Source organism: Harpegnathos saltator, unplaced genomic scaffold, assembly GCF_003227715.2.
Source record: "Harpegnathos saltator strain DR-91 unplaced genomic scaffold, Hsal_v8.6 scaffold701, whole genome shotgun sequence".
Classification (NCBI taxonomy): Eukaryota; Metazoa; Arthropoda; class Insecta; order Hymenoptera; family Formicidae; genus Harpegnathos; species Harpegnathos saltator.
Window position 1 is genome coordinate 66,384 of NW_020230540.1, and position 23,793 is coordinate 90,176.

The 23,793-nt window shown below is 39.0% G+C and overlaps 1 protein-coding gene across 1 annotated transcript in view; it reads right to left on the minus strand.

Moving 5' to 3' along the window:
- l(2)05287 (WD repeat-containing protein l(2)05287) overlaps positions 1-23,793 on the minus strand; it is a 106,431-nt gene that overhangs the window by 46,861 nt on the left and 35,777 nt on the right. Inside the window, exon 12 of the mRNA XM_025305585.1 lies at positions 1,174-1,346. Within this exon, the coding sequence (XP_025161370.1) occupies positions 1,174-1,346 (173 nt within the window). The remainder of the gene's footprint in view (positions 1-1,173; positions 1,347-23,793) is intronic.

Below are 23,793 nucleotides of genomic sequence, written 5' to 3' on the forward strand. Positions count from 1 at the left end.
ATATACACAGGATGTCTCAAAACGCACGATTATTCTTTGAGAGTGTGGAAAAGAGTGAAATTCTAAGCCAAAAGTTCCTCTTTCATTTCTTTCTCCGACCATTAATAACAAAGTTATTAACGAGGAAAGTCGACCAATGGCGTGGTGCGCACGATTGTCGTGTAATACCGTACACTGGCGCGGGGCTCCACCCTGCGCACCAAAACTTGTTTTTATCTGACGATATCAAATCTGACGACGACAGCTCATTTATCACCCATTTGATGAGCTTAAAATGTCGGAAAATACCAATCATTTCTCCCTTTGTTTTCATAGTTTTTTGTTTAATCTCGTTGCATTTAGGACTGAAGAACTACTACTAAAAAGTATGTCGTGCAAGAAATAACAACTCTGTCAGCTGTTTCTCAATCCGCGAGAGATCGAAGATGAAAACGTAAACATGGGAAAAGCAAAACAAAACGAGAATTTATTGTGATGAATTAACATGTTATAAAAGAGTACATGGAACATACATTACGTAGTTTATGATATTTAAGGAAAACTTTTTCAATATTGAACTTACGATCTCTCGCTATTTGTCGGAAGAAAACATAGTACTAGACTTTTTTACTCTATTTGGTCTCAAGAATATATTGGTACAACAGCGCCCTGAATTTGATTAATTTGATGATTTTGAAATTTTCAAAAATCAGCAAGTTAACAAAAGTCAGGGCGCTATTGTAAAAGTATATTCTTGAGACTAAGTAGAATATAACAGTTTAGTACCATTTTTTCTTCCAACAAACAGTTAGCAGGATATTGTAAGTTAAATATTGAAAATTGCCAAGTTTTCTGAAATATCTAAAAAAGTATCTAGAAAAGCAAATAAAAAAATGTTTCAGACAAAAATTGTTCAAATTAATTGATAGAAAAGGATGACATAATAAAAAATTCAGGTTTCCATTTCAGAAAAGTAATGATCAGTGGATATTTTAAAAGTGGCCACGTTTGTACAAACTGATATAGCTATTTTATGTCCCCTTTGAAACTATACAACTTTCGTCTGAAACATTTTTCTATATCTTCCATATCTTTCGAGATATTTGACTGTCAAAAATAAAATGAGACATCCTGTATATTGAAACAAACGCCAAGTTACAATAAGAATTATAGATTATGCCTGCATAAACATACCTGGTTGGAATCTAGAAAGAAAAGTTGTGATTTTGTTTGCCATCGACCAGTTGAAGGATTGCGCCTTTCTTTGAGACGTGGTACAAAAGTAGCACCCAATATAGAACTGGAATGGTCGATGAGACATGTTTTCTTGTAGACGATTGTTGGACTTTGTGGTGTAAAGACGTATACTATAATAAACAAATTATCTCCATAATAAAAAAATGAATTGTACAACAGAATATCCTACTTAATTTAAATCATCAAATAATTCGTAAACTATATAGACTTATTTTTTTCAATGAATTAGTATGTACTCATAGGATTTAAAAAGAAACAGATATACAGGATGGGCCATTTTAATTTATCCACACTGATAACTTCGGAGATTATAGAAATATCGAAAAATGTCCAAAAGGCAAGTTATAGGGTTCGTAGAAGGTCAATTGATGGTAACCTTGACGAGCATTTTCAAGGTCATTTGAAGGTCAACTTTGTTTTCCTTAATATACTACTCAATTAAGGGAGCGCTTTAAAAATTGCAAAATTTGATAAGGTTTTTAAGAAGCCATATTTCAGCTTGGGGAGGTCGTAGAAGTGTTCCAGGGAGCATTTTAACGGGTGAAGTATCGACTTTAAAGAGACTAAAGTTTCATTATTCATCTCATCGAACTGTTTTTGTTGTGAGGCCCAAAATCAGGTCGTGAAAAATTTTGGAAATTTCATGATTTTGTAGCCATATACGAATAAAGCAGGGATGGAAATAAAAATGGCACACTCGCTTTGAAGTGGAAAACTTCTCCTTTAAAATACCGCAAGGAATATTGTTCTATCATACCTTGGAGCCAAGTTGTCGTATTTCAAAGTCACCCCTGCATTTTGCAAGATTTTTAGCAACACCGTCGGCATTCGCGTTATCCGATATGCACCATAGGGAGATTGCTCGGTCGGATTTTGCACATCACATGTATGATGTATGTGTACGTTAATATGAAGTGTGTCAAAATCTCATTGATATATCAGACTGCTGTCATGCCCGGAGGAGGTATCACCACTAAGTTCGTCTGTTGGGTTGTACTGACCCCTGCCCAAACCATCACCGAGCCTCCATTAAACGCTCGAACTGGTGCGACACAGGCACGGACGAATCTTTCTCCACGTCGACGCCAGACACGAATTCGTCTATCATTATATAAAGAGGCAAAAGTGGGATTCATCCGTAAAAAGAACTCGACTACCTCTGAATCCAGACGACGTGAGCTCTGGAATATTCGAAACAAACTCGTCGATGGATAACCGTTAACATTGAAACACGCGCTCTGTTATGCGATCTAAAGTCAGCTTCTCTTAAGCGATTTCGGATGGTCTGATCACTTATGGACCGATTTGGAAACAAATTGGCTCTGATGTAATTAGCAGTTACTGTACGTCCTCTTAGAGTCGTGTTAACAATTTGACGGTTCTCCCGAATAGATGTCACACGTCTATGACCCTGGCCTCTTCTTCGTTGATAGCTCCCAGTCTCTTGGTAGCGTGCCCAAACACGAGCTACGACAGATCGATTCACATTAAATCTGTAAGCAACGTATCGCTGAGATTTATCATTAAAGCGATTACTTGCGCAACTTCATTTTCGCTAACGTCTCATTTTTATACATGCATATATACAATGTAGATACATAAATTGTGTTTCTCACGTTAGAGTCTATTACAGACTTGCGAGTTGATGTGATGCAAGTTTACTAGTGTAAAAGCTTCCTTTTACCTGTTAAATATGTTTTCAGGTAATTAACCTTAAGTAACACAATTTATATACATTTACATACATGAAAATGAGACATCTTAGCAAAAATGAAGTAACGCAAGTAATCGCTTTAATAGAAGAGGGTCCTTATCTCTGCTGACACACACATACACACACACACACATACACATCACGCACACTTCATATTAACGTACACATATACCATACACATGATGTGCAAAATCCGACCGAGCAATCTCCTCGTGGTGCACATCGGATAACATAAATGCCGGCGGTGTTGCTAAAAATTTTGCAAAATGCAGGGGTAACTTCGAAATGCGACAACTCGGCTCTAAGGTATGATAGAACAATATTCCTTGCGGCGTTTTAAAGGGGAAGTTTCCCACTTCAAAGCGAGTGTGTTGCCATTTTTATTTCCATCCCTGTTTTCGTGTATGGTTACAAAATCATGAAATTTCCACAAGTTTTTCACGACTTGATTTTAAGCTTCACAACAAAAACAGTTCGATGAGACGAATAATGAAACCTTAGACTCTTTAAAGTCGCGGTTTCACCCGTTCAAATGCGCCCTGTTAACATTGGCCTTGGTAACATTGTTCTACGATCTCCCCAAGCTGAAATATAGCTTAAAAACCATCAAATTTTGCAAGTTTTAAAACGCTCTTCTAATTGTTTTGAGTAGTGTAGAAATCCTTATTTTCGACCGCGGATTTGGAAAGAGCGGAAAGTGTTACGTTTAAATGTTATCATGTTAACGATCAACGTGACCTCTAGGAGTAATCTGAAGGTTAAGTAATGACCCAAATAGAAGTTTCAGAGTTCATAGAACTTGACCAGGCTCAGAAAAAGCGAGTAATGTCGTATTCAAATTGAATTAGGTCGACCTCCAGAGATCATTTGAAGGTCAAATAGCTCATAATCGATCATGAGACTAGTTTCATATTTTACTCAAGTTTTGACCTAATCGAATCTGAGAATAATAGTTACTATCAAGTCTTAGCCTTTATTATTCGATGAATCCTTACGTGTGCTCTGAAATGGAATAACATCGATAAATTATTGTTGAGAGGAATTAATCTTTTTTGCTTTGATTTTGTTCCTAGATTGGAATTTATTCAATTTCATCAAATACCAACTTGAATCATTTTGTTGCTAATTTCCTGATATGTGGTATTGGATGATTGCAAAATTATTCGAAATTATTCATTCTTACTTACAAGAGAGTACTCAAGTAGTTATTTTTCTCCTGAAAAGAAAATTTATTTTCTACAAATTCTTATTCTTGGAGAAGTATCTTCCTCAAATTCCATCTCAAATATGGTTGACTATCTGTCAGCGGAGAGGTTCCATGACGGAACTGTTGCATGACCAGCAAGATCTCCAGATTTGACTTCGCCTGATTTCTATTTATGGGGTTATCTGAAAAATATTGTGTACGAATAGGCACCAACCAGTAGAAAAAATATGATGGGTAGAATCCGAACCGCCTGCCAAAATATCCCAAGGGCAGTATTATTAAAAACAGTTCGGCATTTTCAGCGAAGAATTGGTTAATGTATCCAGCAAAATAGAGACAAAATGGGTTTTCGAGCAATTGCTTTAATTCTTTGTGAGAGGTAAGGGGACTCATGTTAATCCAGCATCCCGAATCGTGAGAGGCAAGGAGACTCACGTTAATCCAGCACACCAAGAGTTTTAAATCGCATTGTTACCTCCACTTGGTAAATTCTGGTAACTACAATTTTGTAGGTTAATCACAGGCGTAATTTGTTGCTGCTTTTTTTTATTCTAACTTTTGATTTGTGCTCAATAATCCTAAAAACCTATAAGATGATCCCTAAGATTTACGTTGACCCTTAACATGATAACATATTTGAACGTAAAATTTCCCGCTCTTTCCAAATCCGCGGTAAAAAAAAAGAGGTTTCTATTCAGAAAAACAAAATTGACCTTTAAATTATCTTGAAAATGCCCTTCAAGGTCAAAGTCAAGGTCACCATCAGTTGACCCCCTACGAACCCTATAACTTTCCTTTTGGACATTTTTCGATATTTCCATAATCTTCGAAGTTATCAGAGTGCATAAATTAAAATGGCCTCACGCTGTATACTTGAGACTTCATCATTGTTCAGCCAATAAACGTTCTAGCCAAAAACGCCCGAACTTTGTTCTAAATGCCAGTCTTTGAATGTGGTATTTCTTCAGAAGAAATTAAACCTCTATGTCAGTCTTTTCCACAAAATTATATATCACTCTATATGTATGTAATAAACACTTTGTGTAGTGTATAAATATATAGGGTGAAGAAAAAAAATGGAAACCCTTAATAATCTCGAAAGATATAAGTTTTACAGAAAAGTATTTCAAACAAAAGTTATAAAGCTCAAAACGATATATTTACTGATCTTATCAGTTTGACCTTGAGTTATATCATCTTTTTCTACCAATTAATTTTAATAACTTTGTCTGACATATTTCTATTTGCTTAATATTTTTTGAGATATTTAAGGAAAATTCGGAAACTTTTTCAATATTTAACTTATGATATCTCGCCAACTATTTGTCGGAAGAAAAAATGGTATTAGACTTTCTTACTTTATTTGGTCTCAAGAATATATTGTTACAATAGTATCCTGACTTTTGTTAATTTGATGATTTTGAAATTTCCAAAAGTCAATAAGTTAGCAAAAATTAAAAAACTATTGTAACAATATGTTCCTGAAATCAAATAGAGTAAAACCGTCTAGTACCATTTTTTCTTCTGACAAATAGTTAGCGAAATATCGTAAGTTAATTGAAAAAGTCATCAAGTTTTCCTTAAATATCTCAAAACATATTAGGTAAATAAAAGAATGTTTCAGACAAATGTTGTTCGAATTAATTGGTATATAAAGACGATATAATAAAAATGGAGGTTTCTGTTAAAACAAAATACCTTGACCTTATCCCGACCTTGGCAACGTCACTCAAGGTCAAACTGATAAGATCAGTAAATACATTGTTTTGAGCCTTATAATTTTTGTCTGAAACACTTTTCTGTAAAACTTACATCTTTCGAAATTTTTAAAGGTTTCCATCTATTTCCCACAACTTGTATGTTCAAACATCTGACAAACGTAATATTTTAACAGAATTGAACGTCATTACAAGAAAATAAAAAGATGGCGGAGAAAAAGGAGGAGAAAGAGTATGGTCGAAAGGCTGATACAGAGTGATTCAGAACCATAAAAAAAAACTATAAAATCCTGATAATTCTAATACACTTTTTCTTTTTACAAAACTCTGTCTGAAGCTTATTTTTTAAATTATTGGTAAAAATAGTTACCTTATTACGGGTCGAATACAAAAGGTAGACAGGAACGTCGCAACTCATCTTGAGACGCGGGTGTCAATGTGAGATGCCTTTTAATCAGCTGTTCGCTACACTAGCTGCGTTCCAATATTCATTGCCAATGAAAAATCTGTATTGTGTGTCACAACAGAACAGATTTTTACAACTGGCAATAATGTTGGAAACGCGCATACAAATGATAGCAAGTTCTGCCTATCAATCTCTTTCTTCTGGTCTTTTTCGCACTTGGAATTAAAGGAGAAAAAGACATTAATAAACATAATCACCATTAACCATAATTAATCACGGTCGATCGATGAATATTTCTTTGGCGACTGCCAAGCCTTAGAAAAAATACATAAATAAACATGTGTTTCTCCCAGGGATTATCAATCGCCATCAGTAACATAACACAACACAACACGTACTTATTTCATTACAAGAAGCAGTCACAGATAACATTTGACAACACAGCGTCTGGAGGCGATTGGGGGAGGCTGAACGCAGAAGGAGAACGGGAAAAGGAAACGTTTCCTTCCGTCCTCGCACTGCTATGTCAACAACGCACGCCATGTTCACTGAAACGCTTGGTTTATCGATATGACTGCGCGCACAGCGCTCAGCCGATTGTGGCGCACCGAACCGAGTGAGAAAGACCGCCAATGCGTACCTCTAGGCTCGCGATGCGTATCTGTTTGAAAAGCCAACTCCATGCACTCTGTGGTAGCGTTAAAGTAACGCGCTTGTTTCAAATGTGAATATCAGATGGTTAATATCTCGTGACTCTTGCGAACAGAATACGAGAACGCTTGCCGTGTATATAGCAGAACGCTTGCCTGTAGACTTTTGGAAAAAAATATAATGGTCTGATGACAGCAAGTTTGAGTTATTCTCACAAAAACAGCGCTCTAAAGTGTGGCGAAAATCTGGTGAGGCTTTCAAAGAAGTTAATATTCAGAAAACTGTAAAACATGGATGCGGTAATATCATGGTATAGGAGTGCTTTACATAATGTGGTATCGGTAATTTGGTTCGAATTGAAGGTATTATGATAGTAGAAGGATATATCGATATGTTGTGCGAGCAATTGGAAGAATCTCTTTTGAAATTGGGTTTATAAAATAATTTCATCTTTCAACAAGATAATTCCAAAGCATAAGGCGAAGAAAATAATCTTTTTCAAATCTAATAAAATAAAACTGCTCGAATGGCCATCACAATCACAGATATAAACCCCATTGAAAATCTCTTAGACGAGAATGTGAATAAAATGAATTGATAAAACAACGTACTATGTAGCACTCCAGAAAGCCTGGGAGGAAATTGATCCTGAATACTTGAAGAAATTAGACGAGAGTATGCCCCGCCAATTGGAAGCAGTACTAAAAGCTAAAGGCAGCCACACTAAGTATAAAGCATCATTAGAATCAACATTATTTGTTTGTTAATTATTACTTCTAAAAGTTTATGATTTATTTTGTCCAGAGCAAAATGTAACAATATTGAATAATAAACATTTTACAAAAAAATTGAGTACAATTTTTACTAATTCATATTTCCTCTATTTAAATACCTTGAAATGCTTTTATTCTCCTGTACCAAGTAATTTATTTGCTTTTTAAAAAAATAGTTACACTAACGAATTCAATTTATTGAAAGGTGTATGATTTATTTTGTCTAGCACTATATGTTGTCAAGGACATATCCCAAATAACTTGCCAAGTTTTAGTCGACAGTCATCATTTATTAAAAACTTATCAACAAAAGAAGTAATTATCTCGATACTATTAGTAATTATTTCAGTAATTATCTAGAATAAGGGCATTCTCACCAATTTCGCTGAAACTTTGTACAATTGTGTATTTTGGTGCATAGAACGCGATTTTAAAAGAAAAAAGTGTCACTTTCAAACGAATCAAAAGTTAAAAAGTAATAAAAAATGACATACATATGTTAGGAAATCTGTCATGCCAATAATACAGAGACTTATGGTGTTCTTTTTAGTCGCAAAATGTAATATAGTATATATAAGCGAGGGAGGGGCTTAGCCCCTCCCCCTCATCACAAAAAAATCATAACCTAACCCAACTTATTGCATCTTTATACTGTTGGGCATTGTTAAAAAATTTAATTTTTTTAAGTCCACGGTCAACAATATACACTCACTCCAAAAAATGCGGTACATTTAAAATGTAGGACAATTTTATCAAACTTCCAATAATCATAACTTGGTAAATAATAAAGATAAAAAGGTCTTTAAGAATTGAAAATAAAGCTAGGAATCTCTAATTAAAGAATCGATTTATTTCAATGTAGCGAGAAAAATTTATTGAAAATGGATGACAAAGCGAGAGCATATGAAATTAAAAAATATTTGCCCGAGTTTGCAACGGCACATGGCGAGAATCAAGCGTCGTAACGCAATCGCATCAAAAGCATATAATAGTACAAAGTCTCCTCTTAAAAATGCTTTTGTTATCGTTTCGATACGATGATTTGTCGTCGAATAATTCGTATTTAAAGTAAAACACTGCTTTTTTCTTCAAATGTGAATAATTCGACGAAAAATTATCGTATCGACACGATTAAACAAGCATTTTAAAGAGGTGACTGTACTATCACATGCTTTTTATCCGATTGAGTTGCGAGACTTGACTCTTGCCTTGTGCCATCATAAACTAATGCGCGACCACACGTTGCAAGAAGAGTACTGGATTTCTGCAGGGAAGTAGGCATCAGTTTACTCGAATGGCCTGCTATGAGTCCAGACTTAAATCCCATTCAACATCTTTGGGACAATCTCAGCAGAAAAGTACTCAATCATGTACCTGCTCCACAATCATTGCCAGAACTTCGAAGAGTTCTTGAAATTGAATGGGATAACATTATTCAGGCCGACATTTAAACGGTCATTAGGAGTATGCCTCGTCACATGGAGGAAGAAATCCGTGCAAGAGGTGAGCACACACGCTACTAATAAATATTCTCTCTCTCTCACTCTCTCTCACTCTCACTCTCTCTCACTCTCACTCTCTCTCTCTCACTCTCACTCTCTCACTCTCTCTCTCTCTCTCTCTCTCTCTCTCTCTCTCTCTCTCTCTCTCTCTCTCTCTCTCTCTCTCTCTCTCTCCCCCTCTCTCTCCCCCCTCTCTCTCCCTCTCTCTCCCCCTCTCTCTCCCCCTCCCCCCCCTCTCTCTCTCTCGTACATCCACACACACACAAGCGCACACGCTGCAAGGAGGATTTAGAGTCGTAAAATACCGTGGAGTTGACGAGCCACGGAGTACTTATCCTTGGAATGAAACACACATGCGCGCGCGCGCACACATATACGCATACGCACACACGCATAGACACGCGCTCACACGCACACACACGCTCACACGCACACACACGCACGCACACACACATACACACACACAACCAGAAAGTTAGGTTTGGAGTCTTAATATATTACGGTGCTAACGAACAACGGAATTCTTGTTCTCGTAATTCGACGTTGTTACAAATTCGAAATTGAATATCTTAGTACCTAATATAGCTAGCAATATCTTACAAGAGCATTTTAAAGGTTCGGATTTCTACTTTTCCATATTTTATATGGCAATTATGTCCGATAACTTTTTTCAAAATGGCGGTTGATGAAGCGAAAGCAAACACAATTAGAAAATAATGGTCCAAATTTGCGACGACACAAGGCAAGAGTCAAGTCTCGCAACTCAATCGGATAAAAAGCATGTGATATTATAAAGTCTCCTCTTTAACTCCTTGACTGTGGATGACGCGTATAGCCGCATGAAAAAGTCGTGGCATCAGTGTGGATAACGTGTATACACGCATCGAAGAAAAAAATAGTAAAACTATTCTTTTTTGCATACAGGTGGGTATCTATGTTTTTGGAGTCGCTGAATCCGAATTTGATATCAAAATTTCGAAATTCAAAATGACGGATCCAACATGGCGAGTCAAAATTATAAAAATCATGAAAATCTGATTTTCAAAATTTAGATCCGCCATTTTTAATTTTAAAATCTTGATATCAAATTTGGATTCAGCGATCCCAAAAACATAAATACCGACTTTCATTAAAATCTGATTATTTTCATAATTTTGACACACCATATTGGATCCGCCATTTTGAATTTCGGAATTTTAATATCAAATTTGGATTCAACGACCCCAGAAACCCTTATTATAAAAATAAATAAAGGAAATTCGACATTTTTTCCAACACAAAAATGGCACGACTAGTACATTTCTGTCTCCACAGTCAAGGGGTTAAAATGCTTTTCTAATCGTGTCGATACGATAATTTTTCGTCGAATTATTCACATTTGAAGAAAAAAGCAGTGTTTTACTTTAAATATGAATTGTTCGGCGACAAATCATCGTATCAAAACGATAACAAAAGCATTTTTAAGAGGAGACTTTATACTATTACATGCTTTTGATGCGATTGCGTTACGACGCTTGACTCTCGCCATGTGCCGTTGCAAACTCGGACAAATATTTTTCAATTTCGCATGCTCTCGCTTTGTCATCCGCCATTTTCAATAAATTTTTCTCGCTACATTGAAATAAATCGATTCTTTAATTAAAGATTCGAAACTTTATTTTCATTTTTTACAGACCTTTCTATCTTTATTATTTACCAAGTTATGATCATTTGAAATTTGGTAAATTTTTCCCACATTTTAAGTGTACCGCTTTTTCTTGGAGTGAGTTTATAATAAAGATACAATAAGTTGGGTTAATTTCAAAATTGAGTCAAATTGTAGTCAAATATCTCCGAAACTATAAGCGACCTTCATATAGTTGTATTAGGAAAAGTTATTTAGAATTTCATCCTTTATAACATATTTCATAATGAGAAAAATCGGTGAGGTATACCCTTTTCTACTTTTTCTATTTATCCAGATACACATCGCGAGCTTAGAGATACGCAGATCGGCGGTCTTTCTCATTCGGTTCGGCGCGTCACAATCGGTTGAGCGTTGCGCGCGCAATCATACCGATAACCGAGAGTTTCAGTGAACATGGTATGCGTTGTTGACATAGCAGTGCGAGGACGGAAGGAAACGTTTCCTTTCCCCGGTCTCTTTCTGCGTTCAGCCTCCCCGAATTGCCCCCAGTCGCTGTGTTGTCAAATGTTATCTGTGGCTGCTTCTTATAGTGAAATAAGTACGTATTGTGTTGTGTTGTGTTGTGTTACTGATGGCGATTGATAATCCTTGGGAGAAATACGTGTTTATTTATGTTTTTTTCAAGACTTGGCAATCGCCAAACAAATATTCATCGATCGACCGTGATTAATTATGATTAATGATTATGTTTATTAATGTCTTTTTCTCTTTCAATTCCAAGTGTGAAAAAAAGACTGGAAGAAAGAGATTGATACACAGAACTTGCTTTCATTTGTGTGCACGTTTCCAACATTATTGCCAGTTGTAAAAATGTTTCCTCTGTGACACACAATAGAGATTTTTACATTGGCAATGAATATTGGAATGCAGCTGGTGGTGCGAACAGCTGATTGCGAAGGCACCTCACATTGACACTGGCGTCTTAAGATGAATTGCGCTGTCCATGTCTATCTTCTGTATCTGACCGTAGTAATGTACAGTACCGACCAAAAATACATCATTTTTAAGATATTTGAGCATAACTTAATTTAAAATATATGGATATGTATTAGGTCATAACATGTTTTGATAACAGGTGCAATTTATCAAATAAAGTACTATATTTTTAATCAAATAATATAAACAACAACTCGTGAAAAAATAACTTTATTTCAAATATCCAAAGTACGTTAAAATGAATAATAAACTTTGAATAGCCATAACTATGTTCAATGTCAACAAAGGAGCCATATTCATGATTTAAATGAAATAACTCTAATATTTCGTAGTAAAACTTTTTTCATCGATTACAGCTTGACAACGTCTGAGCATGGAATCAATGAATGCATCGATTGTAGCTTGAGGGACCTTTTTTCATTCTTCTTCTTCTTGGGAGAATTTCTGGGCCGTATTCTTAGTTGCCAGCTGTTGCCAAACATTTCTCCAGCTCTTCCCACAACGATTCTATAATATTAGGTTGTCTAAAAAGTATTGAGCCTTAGGAGTTCAAAATTGACAATACAATTGACAAATTTATTGTTATTTGAAAATAACATGAAACCACATATGTACCATTTTGTTCGATGATCTTCTGCCATTTTTCCGGCAACACCATAATCCCGTCGCTATAGAACTTCTGTGGTTTCTGGTCAAAAAATTGACACGTAGTTTTCACAGGCCTCTTTTGAAACTAACTTAACACCATTCAAGAAGTTCTGCAGAGATTGAAACAAATGATAGTCTGATGGTGCCATGTCCGGGCTATACGGTGGATGCATTAAAACCTCCCAGCCAAGTTCTCTCAATTTCTGACGGGTCGTTAAAGATGTATCCAGTCTGGCTTTGTCAGCGTGGTATACGACACCCTTTCTGTTGACCAGTTCCCGCCGTTTCTTTTGAATTGCTAGGTGCAATTGTGCTAACTGTCGACAGTACAGGTTCGAGTCTATTGTTCTGCCTGGCGGCAGCAGCTCGTGATGCACGATGCCCTTCCAGTCCCACCAAACACACAGCATAACCTTTCTGGGCGTCAGTGTGGACTTTGCCACAGACTGGAACTTCTCCTCGCTTCGACCAGGATCTTTCTCGCACATTGTTGTCGTAGGTTATCCACTTTTCATCACTCGTGATCAACCGCTCCAGAAATGGTTCAATTTCGTTACGTTGTAACGACACAAAAATCTTTGTGCCGTTACGCTGACTGCCGCCTAACAGCACGCGGCAGTCAGCTGAGCGCACACCCCCCGACCCGCGCTGACACCGCGCCTAGACGTCGCGCTCGGCCGAACATGCCCGACTACCAGGCAACGACGCTCGGGCACGGTCGGCCGCCGAACCGAGCTAGCGGTACCGCCGAAGTTATCTTCGGCAGACGCCGCATAATCACGATTAATTCCGATTAAAAAGCGGAATTAACTCCGATTAAGGGCGAAGAAAACCGAAGCCCCAAAATCTCGGGTATATAATCCCGGCAGATTTTGACGAAAGGGAAGTCTCCAGAGTTCCGTCTCCGCAGATAGTTCTTCCCGAGAGAGGATCAACCGAGAAGCTCCTGCCGAATTCGTAAGTTAGTTACCAGGCCGTCCACGACGGTGATTAATAATACCTGTTCTTTGCGATATAAAGGATCGGACGGCGAGTTTGCCGTCGCTCCGGTGTGTTCACCGGAACGATCTTATTTTGTGCCGTCTTTGCGATATAAAGGTTCGGACGGCGAGTTTGCCGTCGCTCCGGTGTGTTCACCGGAACGATCTTATTTTGTGCCGTCTTTGCGATATAAAGGATCGGACGGCGAGTTTGCCGTCGCTCCGGTGTGTTCACCGGAACGATCTTATTTTGTGCCGTCTTTGCGATATAAAGGATCGGACGGCGAGTTTGCCGTCGCTCCGGTGCGTTCACCGGAACGATCTTACTTTGTGCCGTCTTTGCGATATAAAGGATCGGACGGCGAGTTTGCCGTCGCTCCGGTGTGTTCACCGGAACGATCTTATTCTGTGCCGTTTCTTTGCGATAGTGAGATCGCGCGGCGAGTTTGCCGTCCCTCCGGTGCGTTCTCCGGAACGATCTCACGTTATCTCTTTCTTAATTTCATCAAATAGGACCCCGGGAAGGCAAGAGCTGATCAACTAGGATTTAGCACATCAACCCAGCACGCAAGGAATACTTTCGTCGCCCGCACCCTTCTACCACCAGGGCGATCGACACTGCGGCCGAGGACAAAAGCGAGCGCGACGTGTCGCGTCGCGTTCTTGTACCGTTTTTTTGCGACCCATCGTCAAGTCGCGTGCCGAATCACCCAAACTCGCGCTTTAACTCACGGCGAAAACAACCGCCGCGCATATTATAGGCTCGGGGCGCACACCGCGCGATCACTAATCGGTGGCTCGACCCTCATTGTCTGTGCGAGTCAAGCGCCGTCCGAGATAATTGCATAAATAAGCCTCAAGCAAATCGCTCACCAACCACTGTGACTCCGCGGGGCTCGTAGCGCCCGCGGAAACAATTCGCGCAATCACCAAACACCCAAACATTGGGACGTCACGTCACGGCACGCGGTCGTGACGGGCAAATAAAGACGTATTGTGTTATACTTATTTTGTCTTCTCTTATTGACACGCACACACCACACACACACCTTCACCTAAAAATCTTTCCTGTGGTCGGCTCGCAACCAACGATCCAATCCACAGGGCCGGATCAACCCGGAAAAACCGAGCCTAGAGGCGCGACCGTTACAACGTTTCAGTAGAGGTTCGCAGATAGAAATTCGATCAAGTAAATTTTTTTGAGTCAGATCATGTGGCACCCAAACATCGAGCATCTTTTTGTTGCCAGCTTTCTTCAAATAGTTTAATACTGTTTGGTGATGTATGTTTAGGTCATTGGCGATGTCATGACTGCTTACATGCTTGCTCGACTTTTGCCAGAATATCATCCACTTTTTCTGTGATTGGTCGCCCACTGCGAGGACATCTTAGACATTGAAATTTCCAGAACGAAAGCGACTGAACCATCTTTTGGCTGTTGCTTTTGATAACGTATCTTGCCCATAAACAGCACAAATTTCTTCACAGGCCTGCGCAGTATTTACGTCTTTATCGAAATAAAATAGTAAAATGTAGTGCAATTTTGCGGAAAGGTTACTCATCTTCACGGCGCAATACCTCACGTCTGATTACAAGAATTCCAACACTTTTTGTACGTCTACTAGCTTCAACTGTCAGCTGTCAAATGGCGTTAGACCTGACCTGCTGTGACTCATATACCCTGAGATTTGGGACACTAACGCTATCTCGTGCGTAAAAAGCCCAATACTTTTTAGACAACTTGATGTCCGGTTTAGACAATGTCCGGTGAATACGGCGGGTAGGGTAAGACTTCCCATTTGAGTGTTTCCAAATAGGTTTTGACCGGTTTTGCAACATGTGGTCGAGCGTTGTCATGCTGCAAAATTACTTTGTCGTGTCTCTCCTCGTATTGCGTACTGTTTTTCCTTCAATGCTCGGCTCAAACGCATCAATTGTAGTCGATAGCGATCTCCCGTGATGGTTTCGTTGGGTTTGAGGAGCTCATAATACACCCAGCTGCTCCCATCAAATACAGAGCATGAGTCATGGATATTCGGCTTTGTCGTCGATGTTGATGCATGGCCGGGCTTATCCCACGATTTTCTACGCTTCGGGTTATCGTAGTGTATCCACTTTTCATCGCCAATCACGATACGATGCAAAAAACCTTTCCTTTTCTGCCGTTGGAGCAGTTGTTCACACGTGAAAAAACGCCGTTCGACGTCTCTCGGTTTCAATTTGTACGGCACCCAATTTTCTTGCTTTTGAATCATTCCTAATGCTTTTAAACATTTGGCAACTGTGTTGTGTGATCAACTCCTAATGATTCGGCAAGTTCATTTTGCGTCTGACATGGGTCTTCATCGAGTAATACTTCCAATTCTTCGTCTTCAAACTTTTTCGATGCGCCAGAGCGTTCTTTATCTTCAACATTAAAATCATTATTTTTAAAGCGTCTAAACCAATCTCTGCATCAACCAATCTCTGTCGTTTCCGATAGAGCATTATCGCCGTAAGTCTCTACAAGAATTCTATGTGCTTCAACTGCAGATTTTTTTTGAAAAAAGTAATGCAGTAAAATTCCTCGCAAATACTCATTTTGGCACGAAATTCGACATGTTTAACGCTATGAAAAAATGTTTACGTTTCGGCGGAATAACATATACTGTCACTTCGAATCTAATAGTGGAGTTTCACGATGAAGTTGGCTGTAGTATTGGCCGATGCAAAAGGGCTAAGATAACACCATTTGTCGGGAAACAGCGAGAACTTATTCAAGTCCCCAATATTTTTGCCAATAATTTAAAAAATAAGCTTCAGACAGAATTTTACAAAAGGAAAAGGTATCATAGAATTATAACAGGATTTTGTAGCTTTTTTTTTTAGGTTATTCTGAATCATCCTCTATAACAGGTTAATTTAAATTCCTTTTCAAACGAACCAATTTATGTATTTTCTTTTATTTATTTTATTTATTATAAGCTATTTTCTAAAATAAATAGCAATAAAATAGCTTTGTGGGAAAAATATTTTTCTTCAAAATAAACAAAAATAGATACGTCTAATTATCGCTCCAGCCACGTTAAAACCTTTTCCACTGTGTATCTCCATTCAAAATGAAATAGTATTACAACTGTTTTTCAGCAGAAAACAGCGTTGGAAAACAGCCATAATTCTATTTTATCCTGAGTCGAAATCTACAATGAAAAAAACTTTAATCTGGATTGAGTGGTAGTTAAACATAACAATCTTTGTTTATTTTGAAAGAAAAAGAAAAACATAAAACACACGTTTTAACTGTTAGTTAACTTACTGCTGTTCTAAAGACTAAAACTTGGTTAATGCAACTAGACTTTAGTTTTTAGAATTAACTAATTGCAGTTGGTCAATCACGGTTGACACAAGGAAACTACACGAGATGTAAATGATCGATTTAGCTGAGTTTTTGTAAGTAGACCAATAGTTGAAAAATATTTGATACATATTTCGCCTTTTATTCAGACATTCGATAGTTTTGAAATTATTCGATAAAGTTTAGGCAATTAGACACAGTGCGTGAAGTACAGTATATACGGAGCGTCGCCGATCGCCTCATCTAGCATCTGTCCTCGGAGGGTCCGGATCTCCACGGTCAACAGCAATCCACGCGGGTCGCTTCTCTCTGGACGCAATTCATCACATTCGAGAGTTAACCCGCAAGGCCGTGGAAGTCAAAGGGGGGGGGGGTTGTTAGCGGTGTCATACGACATCACAAACGCGTTCAATACCGTTCCTTGGGCGGAGGTTGGGCGAGCTCTAGAATATCACAGGGTGCATCTACCTCCGCTGCGTGTTGGCGGACTACTTCGGGGATAAGAACCTCGCCTACATCATTGCCTACATCAGAGACTGGGTTTAGGGCCGAAGGGAAATGCACCGCGAGGTCCTGCAGGGGTCTGTGCTCGGCCCCTTGCTCTGGGACCTTGTTTATGACCGGGTGCTTAGAACTGCCTCCATCCTGCCTGCCATGTCGTTTGCTATGCGGACGACATGTTGGTGGTGGCTGAGGGTCGGAGTTGAAAGAAATCTCACCTCTGTGATGAGGCCATTGTGCAATATCATGGAACTTCCGGAACTTAAGTCTTAACCCTTCATTGTGCTGCTTTGTACATCTGCAAAGCAGATGTTTGAACTGGATTTTCTCTGCTGTCAGTCAGAGTTTAACATTGCCAATTGCTTTGATTATTTGAATAGACGCGGCTCTAAGCGGGAGAAAAGAATTGGCCACCAGTCTGCGCTAGTTTTGCAGATATGCAAAGTGACAAAAAAAAATTATTTTTCAAAAAAATATAAGTGAAAGTGAAAAATAAGTGAAATATTTTTTGAAATTTTTTTTTTATTTTTCCTGTATTCCTTGACCAATCCTGCACATGAAAATAATTATTAATGGTCATTTATAAAAAGTGCGGAATGAAGGGTTAAGGCTCCTGTGGTGCGATTCTTTAACTCGTTATTGGAGTTAACGATAATTTCATTATCGTTGCGCAGCTTTTCTACGGTTTTCAAAAGCTGCGCAACGATAACGAAAGTGTCGTTAACTCCAATAACGAGTTAAAGAATCGCGCCGGTGGCCACTTTGGCCAAAACTCTGCGTTGACAGTAGAGCCACAATGTAAGCGGTAGAATTAAGAACCTTCTATTGCGTATTCACCGTATGGTAAATGTGAGTAGGTTCTATTCCGTGCTATGAACGGTATAAGATAAACAAAGACGGACAGCGATTCTATGTCTGTCCTTGTCTCACCACCAAATAACTGACGATCGCGGCAGCTGGCAAGAGGCCAGCGGCGATCTTATCTCTCACGATCCTTTTGTCATATGTCTCTCCTTTCACGCGATGCCTGTATACCAGGTCTGTAAATATGAAACCGGAATTTGCCCATAGATGATCCTAGCTGTCAATGTAGTTACAGTAGCGGCGGAAAGTATTTTGACAAACACAATTTATAGAAAAGAAATATTTATTTCCGAAAGAAAGTTATAATATCTGTCCAAAAGCAACAATGCCTCTCAGTAGAAATGAAAAAAAGAAAAATATCACATTTAAAAACAAAAACTGCGTTTTATTTACATTTTTTAAATAAATGTAGGAAGAAAGTATTTTGACAACACCATTATCTGTTGCAAATTCCCAACAAAACCTATAATTAAGCACCGAAAATTAATTTGGCTATACCAGAAGCTTTAATATTTAGTGGCAAAGCCCTTAGATTTGATCACAGCCGCACATCTTGCCGGCATAGAGTCAATAAGTTTGGTGATCACATTTAATGGTATTTCCTTCCATTCTTCTGCAAGATAGGCCATCAGGTCTTCTTTTCTGGAGAATTTTCTTTTCCTAATCCATCTATCTAACTCTTCCCATAGATGTTCTATCGGGTTTAGGTCGGGACTCTGACTTGGCCACTCTAGAACTTTAATCTTCTTAGACGTAAAGAACTCTTTTACATGTGTAGAGGTGTGTTTCGGATCGTTATTCTGCTGGAAAATCCAGTTTCTGGAAAGGTTGCGCTTAGCATGAAGGAGCATGTGATTCTGCAGTATTTCACAGTAACGAAATTGGTCCATGATGCCCTTCATTTCGACTAATGGACCGACTCTTGAATGAGAGAAGCAGCCCCACACCATGACATGGCCACCACCGTGCTTAACGGTCGGTACCTGATACTTGGGATCATCTCTTTTGTTCGGAGGTCGTCTATCATATCTTATACCATCAGATGAGAACATATTGAACTTGCTTTCGTCGCTCCACAGCACACGAGCCCACTCCTTACTAGTCCAGTACTTGTACTTTTGGGCAAATTCGAGACGCGCCTTTTTGTTCTTCGCGGATATGAATGGCTTTTTGGAGGGGCGTCTGCCAAACAAATTCGCGTTACGGAGGCATTGTTTTATAGTAGTTAAACTGATGTCAAGACTGTGATTCTCATCTAGATCTCTCTTAATGTCAGCTGCTGTCAGACGTGAGTTAGCGACACTCATGCGGCGGATAATCCTAGATACCTTGTCAGTGAGTTTTGGCGGTTGACCCGACCTTTGTTTGTTGCTAACCGAGCCTGTGGACTGCTATTTACGGTTCCAAACCGAGATTATTTGTCTGCTCAGGTTAAAATCCCTCGCTACTTGAGCTTGAGATTTTCCATTTTTCAATGCTACAATAACAGCTGATTTTATGTCGTCGGAGTATTCCTTTTGTTTTGACATAGCTCCTGAACGTAAACAAAACATAAAGTAAGCAAAAATCGTGAAGAAAGTAACTTATGTGAGCCCCTGCTCACATGTCCCTTTTATACAAAACTCTCTGTGTCAAAATACTTTTCGACTTACAAATTAAAGATAACAGCAGCACCTCTGAAACGAAACATCCACCCAATCAAAACTGATGTTGTCACCGCTGCAGACTGTATAAAAGTGTTCACTAATAATAACTTCTAGTCAGCAGCGCGTCCGGTGCGCGCTGTACCGGCAAAAAACGCGTTGTCAAAATACTTTCCGCCGCTACTGTACTGTCAAACCGCGTCATTGACGCCATTTCCATTTGTTGACATCTGACAAAGATTTTCAATTCACAACAATACAAATTTCATACAACAGCATAATTTGTAATAGCGTTGAACATGTCGAATTTTGTGTCTGGAAGCTACGATTTGCGGACAGCATTGATTTTCTGTTACCATTTGAAGAAAACTGCTGCAGAATCGCATCGAATGCTTGTCGAAGCTTACGGTGAGCATGTTCTTGGTAAATCACAGTGCTTTGAGTAGTTTAAAAAATTCAAACATGGCGATTTTGACGTAAGAAACGAAGAACGTGGAAGACCACCGAAAAAGTTTGAAGACAGCGAATTGCAAGCACTGTTGGATGAGGATGACGCTCAAACGCAACAACAACTCGCGGATCAATTAAATGTGACACGAGAAACCGTTTCCATATGTTTGAAAGCCATGGGAAAGATCCAGAAAATGGGAAAATGGGTTCCACATGAACTGAATGAAAGACAGCAGGAAAACCGAAAAACCACTTGCGAAATGCTGCTCGCCAGGTACAAAAGAAAGTCATTTCTCCATCGAATTGTGACTGGCGATGAAAAGTGGATATACTTTGAGAATCCTAAGCGTAAAAGATCATGGGTAACTCTAGGCGAACCATCGACATCAACTGCAAGGCTAAATCGCTATGGACGGAAGACAATGCTCTGTGTTTGGTGGGATCAGAAGGGTGTGATCTATTATGAGCTGCTAAAACCTGACGAAACCGTTAATACTAAACACTACCGACAACAAATGATCGATTTGAATCAAGCTTTGCGTGAAAAACGACCAGAATATCAAAAAAAGCAACACAAAGTGATTTTGCTTCATGATAATGCACCATCACACACAGCAAAACTGGTCAAAGAAACAATTGAGGCGTTTAGTTGGGAAATACTTTCGCATGCGGCTTACTCACCAGACTTGGCTCCGTCCGATTACTACTTATTTACATCGATGGGACACGCACTTGCTGAGCAGCGCTTCACTTCTTACGAAAATGTACGAAAATGGCTCGATGACTGGTTTGCCTCAAAAGAGCAACAGTTTTTTTGGCGTGGCATCCATAAATTGTCAGACAGGTGGGAAAAATGTATAACTATCGATGGGCAATACTTCGAATAAAATATTTTTTATCATTTTCATACAATAGACGTGTATTTTCTATACAAAAATTCCGGTTTCATATTTATTAGGTGCGCAACTAAGTTCCCGCTGTTTTTCAAGAGATGGCTCCAGTAGTAAGTGCTGGTCGATTGTGACATAACCAAAACGTCATGAACCAAGCTTAGACATATGGTAAACAAACCGCTTTGACACATTAGTGATTTTGTTTTTGCGTCATATACTTTTGGTTGTGTGAAAATGTCTGATTCTGTGCCAAATAATCGTCATTTGCGGGAAGTGTTGCTTTTCTTTTTTCATTCGAAGAAAACGGCGGCTGAAGCGCATCGAGAACTCCAAAAAGTTTACGGAGATGCTGCTCTGTGAAACAACGTGCCGTGATTGGTTCCGTCGCTTCAAAGACGGTGATTTCGATATTGACGACCGTTCGCGTGAAGGAAGGCCAAAAACCTTCGAAAACGCTGAATTGGAGGCATGGCTCGATGAGGATCCGTGCCAAACGCAAAAAGAGCTTGCTTCAGCATTAGGAGTTACCCGCCAAGCCATTTCCAAGCGATTGCATGCGTTGGGAATGATTCAAAAACAGGGAACTTGGGTTCCTTATGATTTGAAGCCAAGAGACGTTGAGCGTCGTTTTTTCGCCTGTGAACAACTGCTCCAGCGGCAAAAAAGGAAGGGTTTTCTTCATCGCATCGTTACGGGTGATGAAAAATGGATTCATTACAGCAACCCAAAGAGAACAAAATCATGGGGACTGCCCGGTCATGCTTCTACGTCGTCGGCTCGACCGAATATTCACGCTGCGAAGATTTTGCTGTGTATTTGGTGGGACCAGGGCGGTGTTATTTATTATGAGCTGTTGAAACCGAACGAAACCATCACTGGGGAACGGTATCGAACTCAATTGATGCGATTGAGCCGAGCACTGCGCGAAAAGCGGCCACAATACGAGCAGAGGCACGAAAAAGTGATTCTACAGCATGACAACGCTCGGCCTCACGTTGCCAAACCCATTAAAACCTACTTAGAAACGCTCAAATGGGAAGTCCTACCCCGCCCGCCATATTCCCCAGATATTGCGCCGTCCGCTTATTACTTGTTCCGTTCGATGGCACATGGTCTGGCTAATCAGCAGTTCCGCTCATATGAAGACATCTCAAAATGGCTTGATTCGTGGATAGCCTCAAAAGACGAACTTCTACCGTGACGGTATTCGAGCTCTGCCAGAAAGATGGGAAAAAGTTGTCGCTAGCGATGGGCAATATTTTGAATGATTCATTTGTAACCATTTTTTCACAATAAAGTTGCATTTTCATAAAAAAAACAGCGAGAACTTAGTTGCGCACCTAATACATACCTGGTATTATTGCGTGTTCACGCGCATGTATATTATTGTAGCCCTTTATGCTGTTTTGAGTTATGTAATATGTAAGCCAATTATACAAAGGTAACGTAATGTAACATAATGTAAAACAAAATCTGCGCGGAAAAAGGTAAGACGCTCAGCGTCCTACCATGACGCTAAGGGTTAAGCAATATAATACGGAAGAAGGTCAAATCCTAGTATTGTTCATAGTAGATTCTTATTATTTAAGATTGTCTTAAGTACACTCTTAAGATGTCGTAAACTAATCACAACAAAGCCATATTAGCGTTTTAAAAGACATTACTCGTGAATACTAGTCACTGACTAGCTACATGCGAGTGAGGCGCGCACGCCGGCCCTGAACGCTACATAGACAAGAGTGCTTATTCATTAACTTCAACACGCTCTCCTCCTAAAACTACTTGTTGAATGCAATTTTGCTAAAGGAAAAAATTATTTATTTTAGCATAAAATATTATGTCCTGTACTCTGAATGCGGGAATTTCAGATCGCCCTGTATATACTAATATTAATATAAAATGTAAGAAAATAAAAAAAGAACAAAACAGGAAAAAACTACAATCTGTAGTAACTAGAATCGAACTAGAATCGTTATCTCGCTACTCAGGCGACTTGGATACCACACACCACGCTATCGCGGTTCTTTGCGAAAACCTATCTACACTCAAACGCAAAAAACCCGGTACACTAAAAATTTGGGAAAAAATTACAAAATTTCAAATGATCATAACTTGGTAAATAATGAAGATACAAATATGCGCAGAAATGCAAAATGAAGCTTGAAACGTCCTCTTTAAGAATATCTGAATGGCAATTATGCTCGGCCATTTTTTTCAAAATGGCGGATGATAAAGTGAGAGGATGCAAAATTGATAATCAAAGGTCCGTGTTTGCGATGGTGCATGGTGTGCATCAGGTATCGCAGCGTAATGGGACCAAATGCACATGAAAGTATAGAGTGTTATCTTTAAAATGCTACTTTACCGAGCTCGATGTGATCATTTTTCACTGAGTTGTTCCAAATTTTGCTAAAAATGCGGTTTTCTTGTTAAATTTGCATAATTCAGTGAATAAGTATCGCATCAAGCTCTATAACGAAGTATTTTAAGGAAAACATTCTATACTTTTAGGTACTTTTCGTCCCATTGAGCTGCGACACTTACTTTGCTCCATGCGCCGTCGCACGCTCGAACCTTTTTTTAGCAACTTTTCATGTTCTCCTTTTTATCACCCGCCATTTTGAAAAAACATCGTTGCGCACAATTTCGA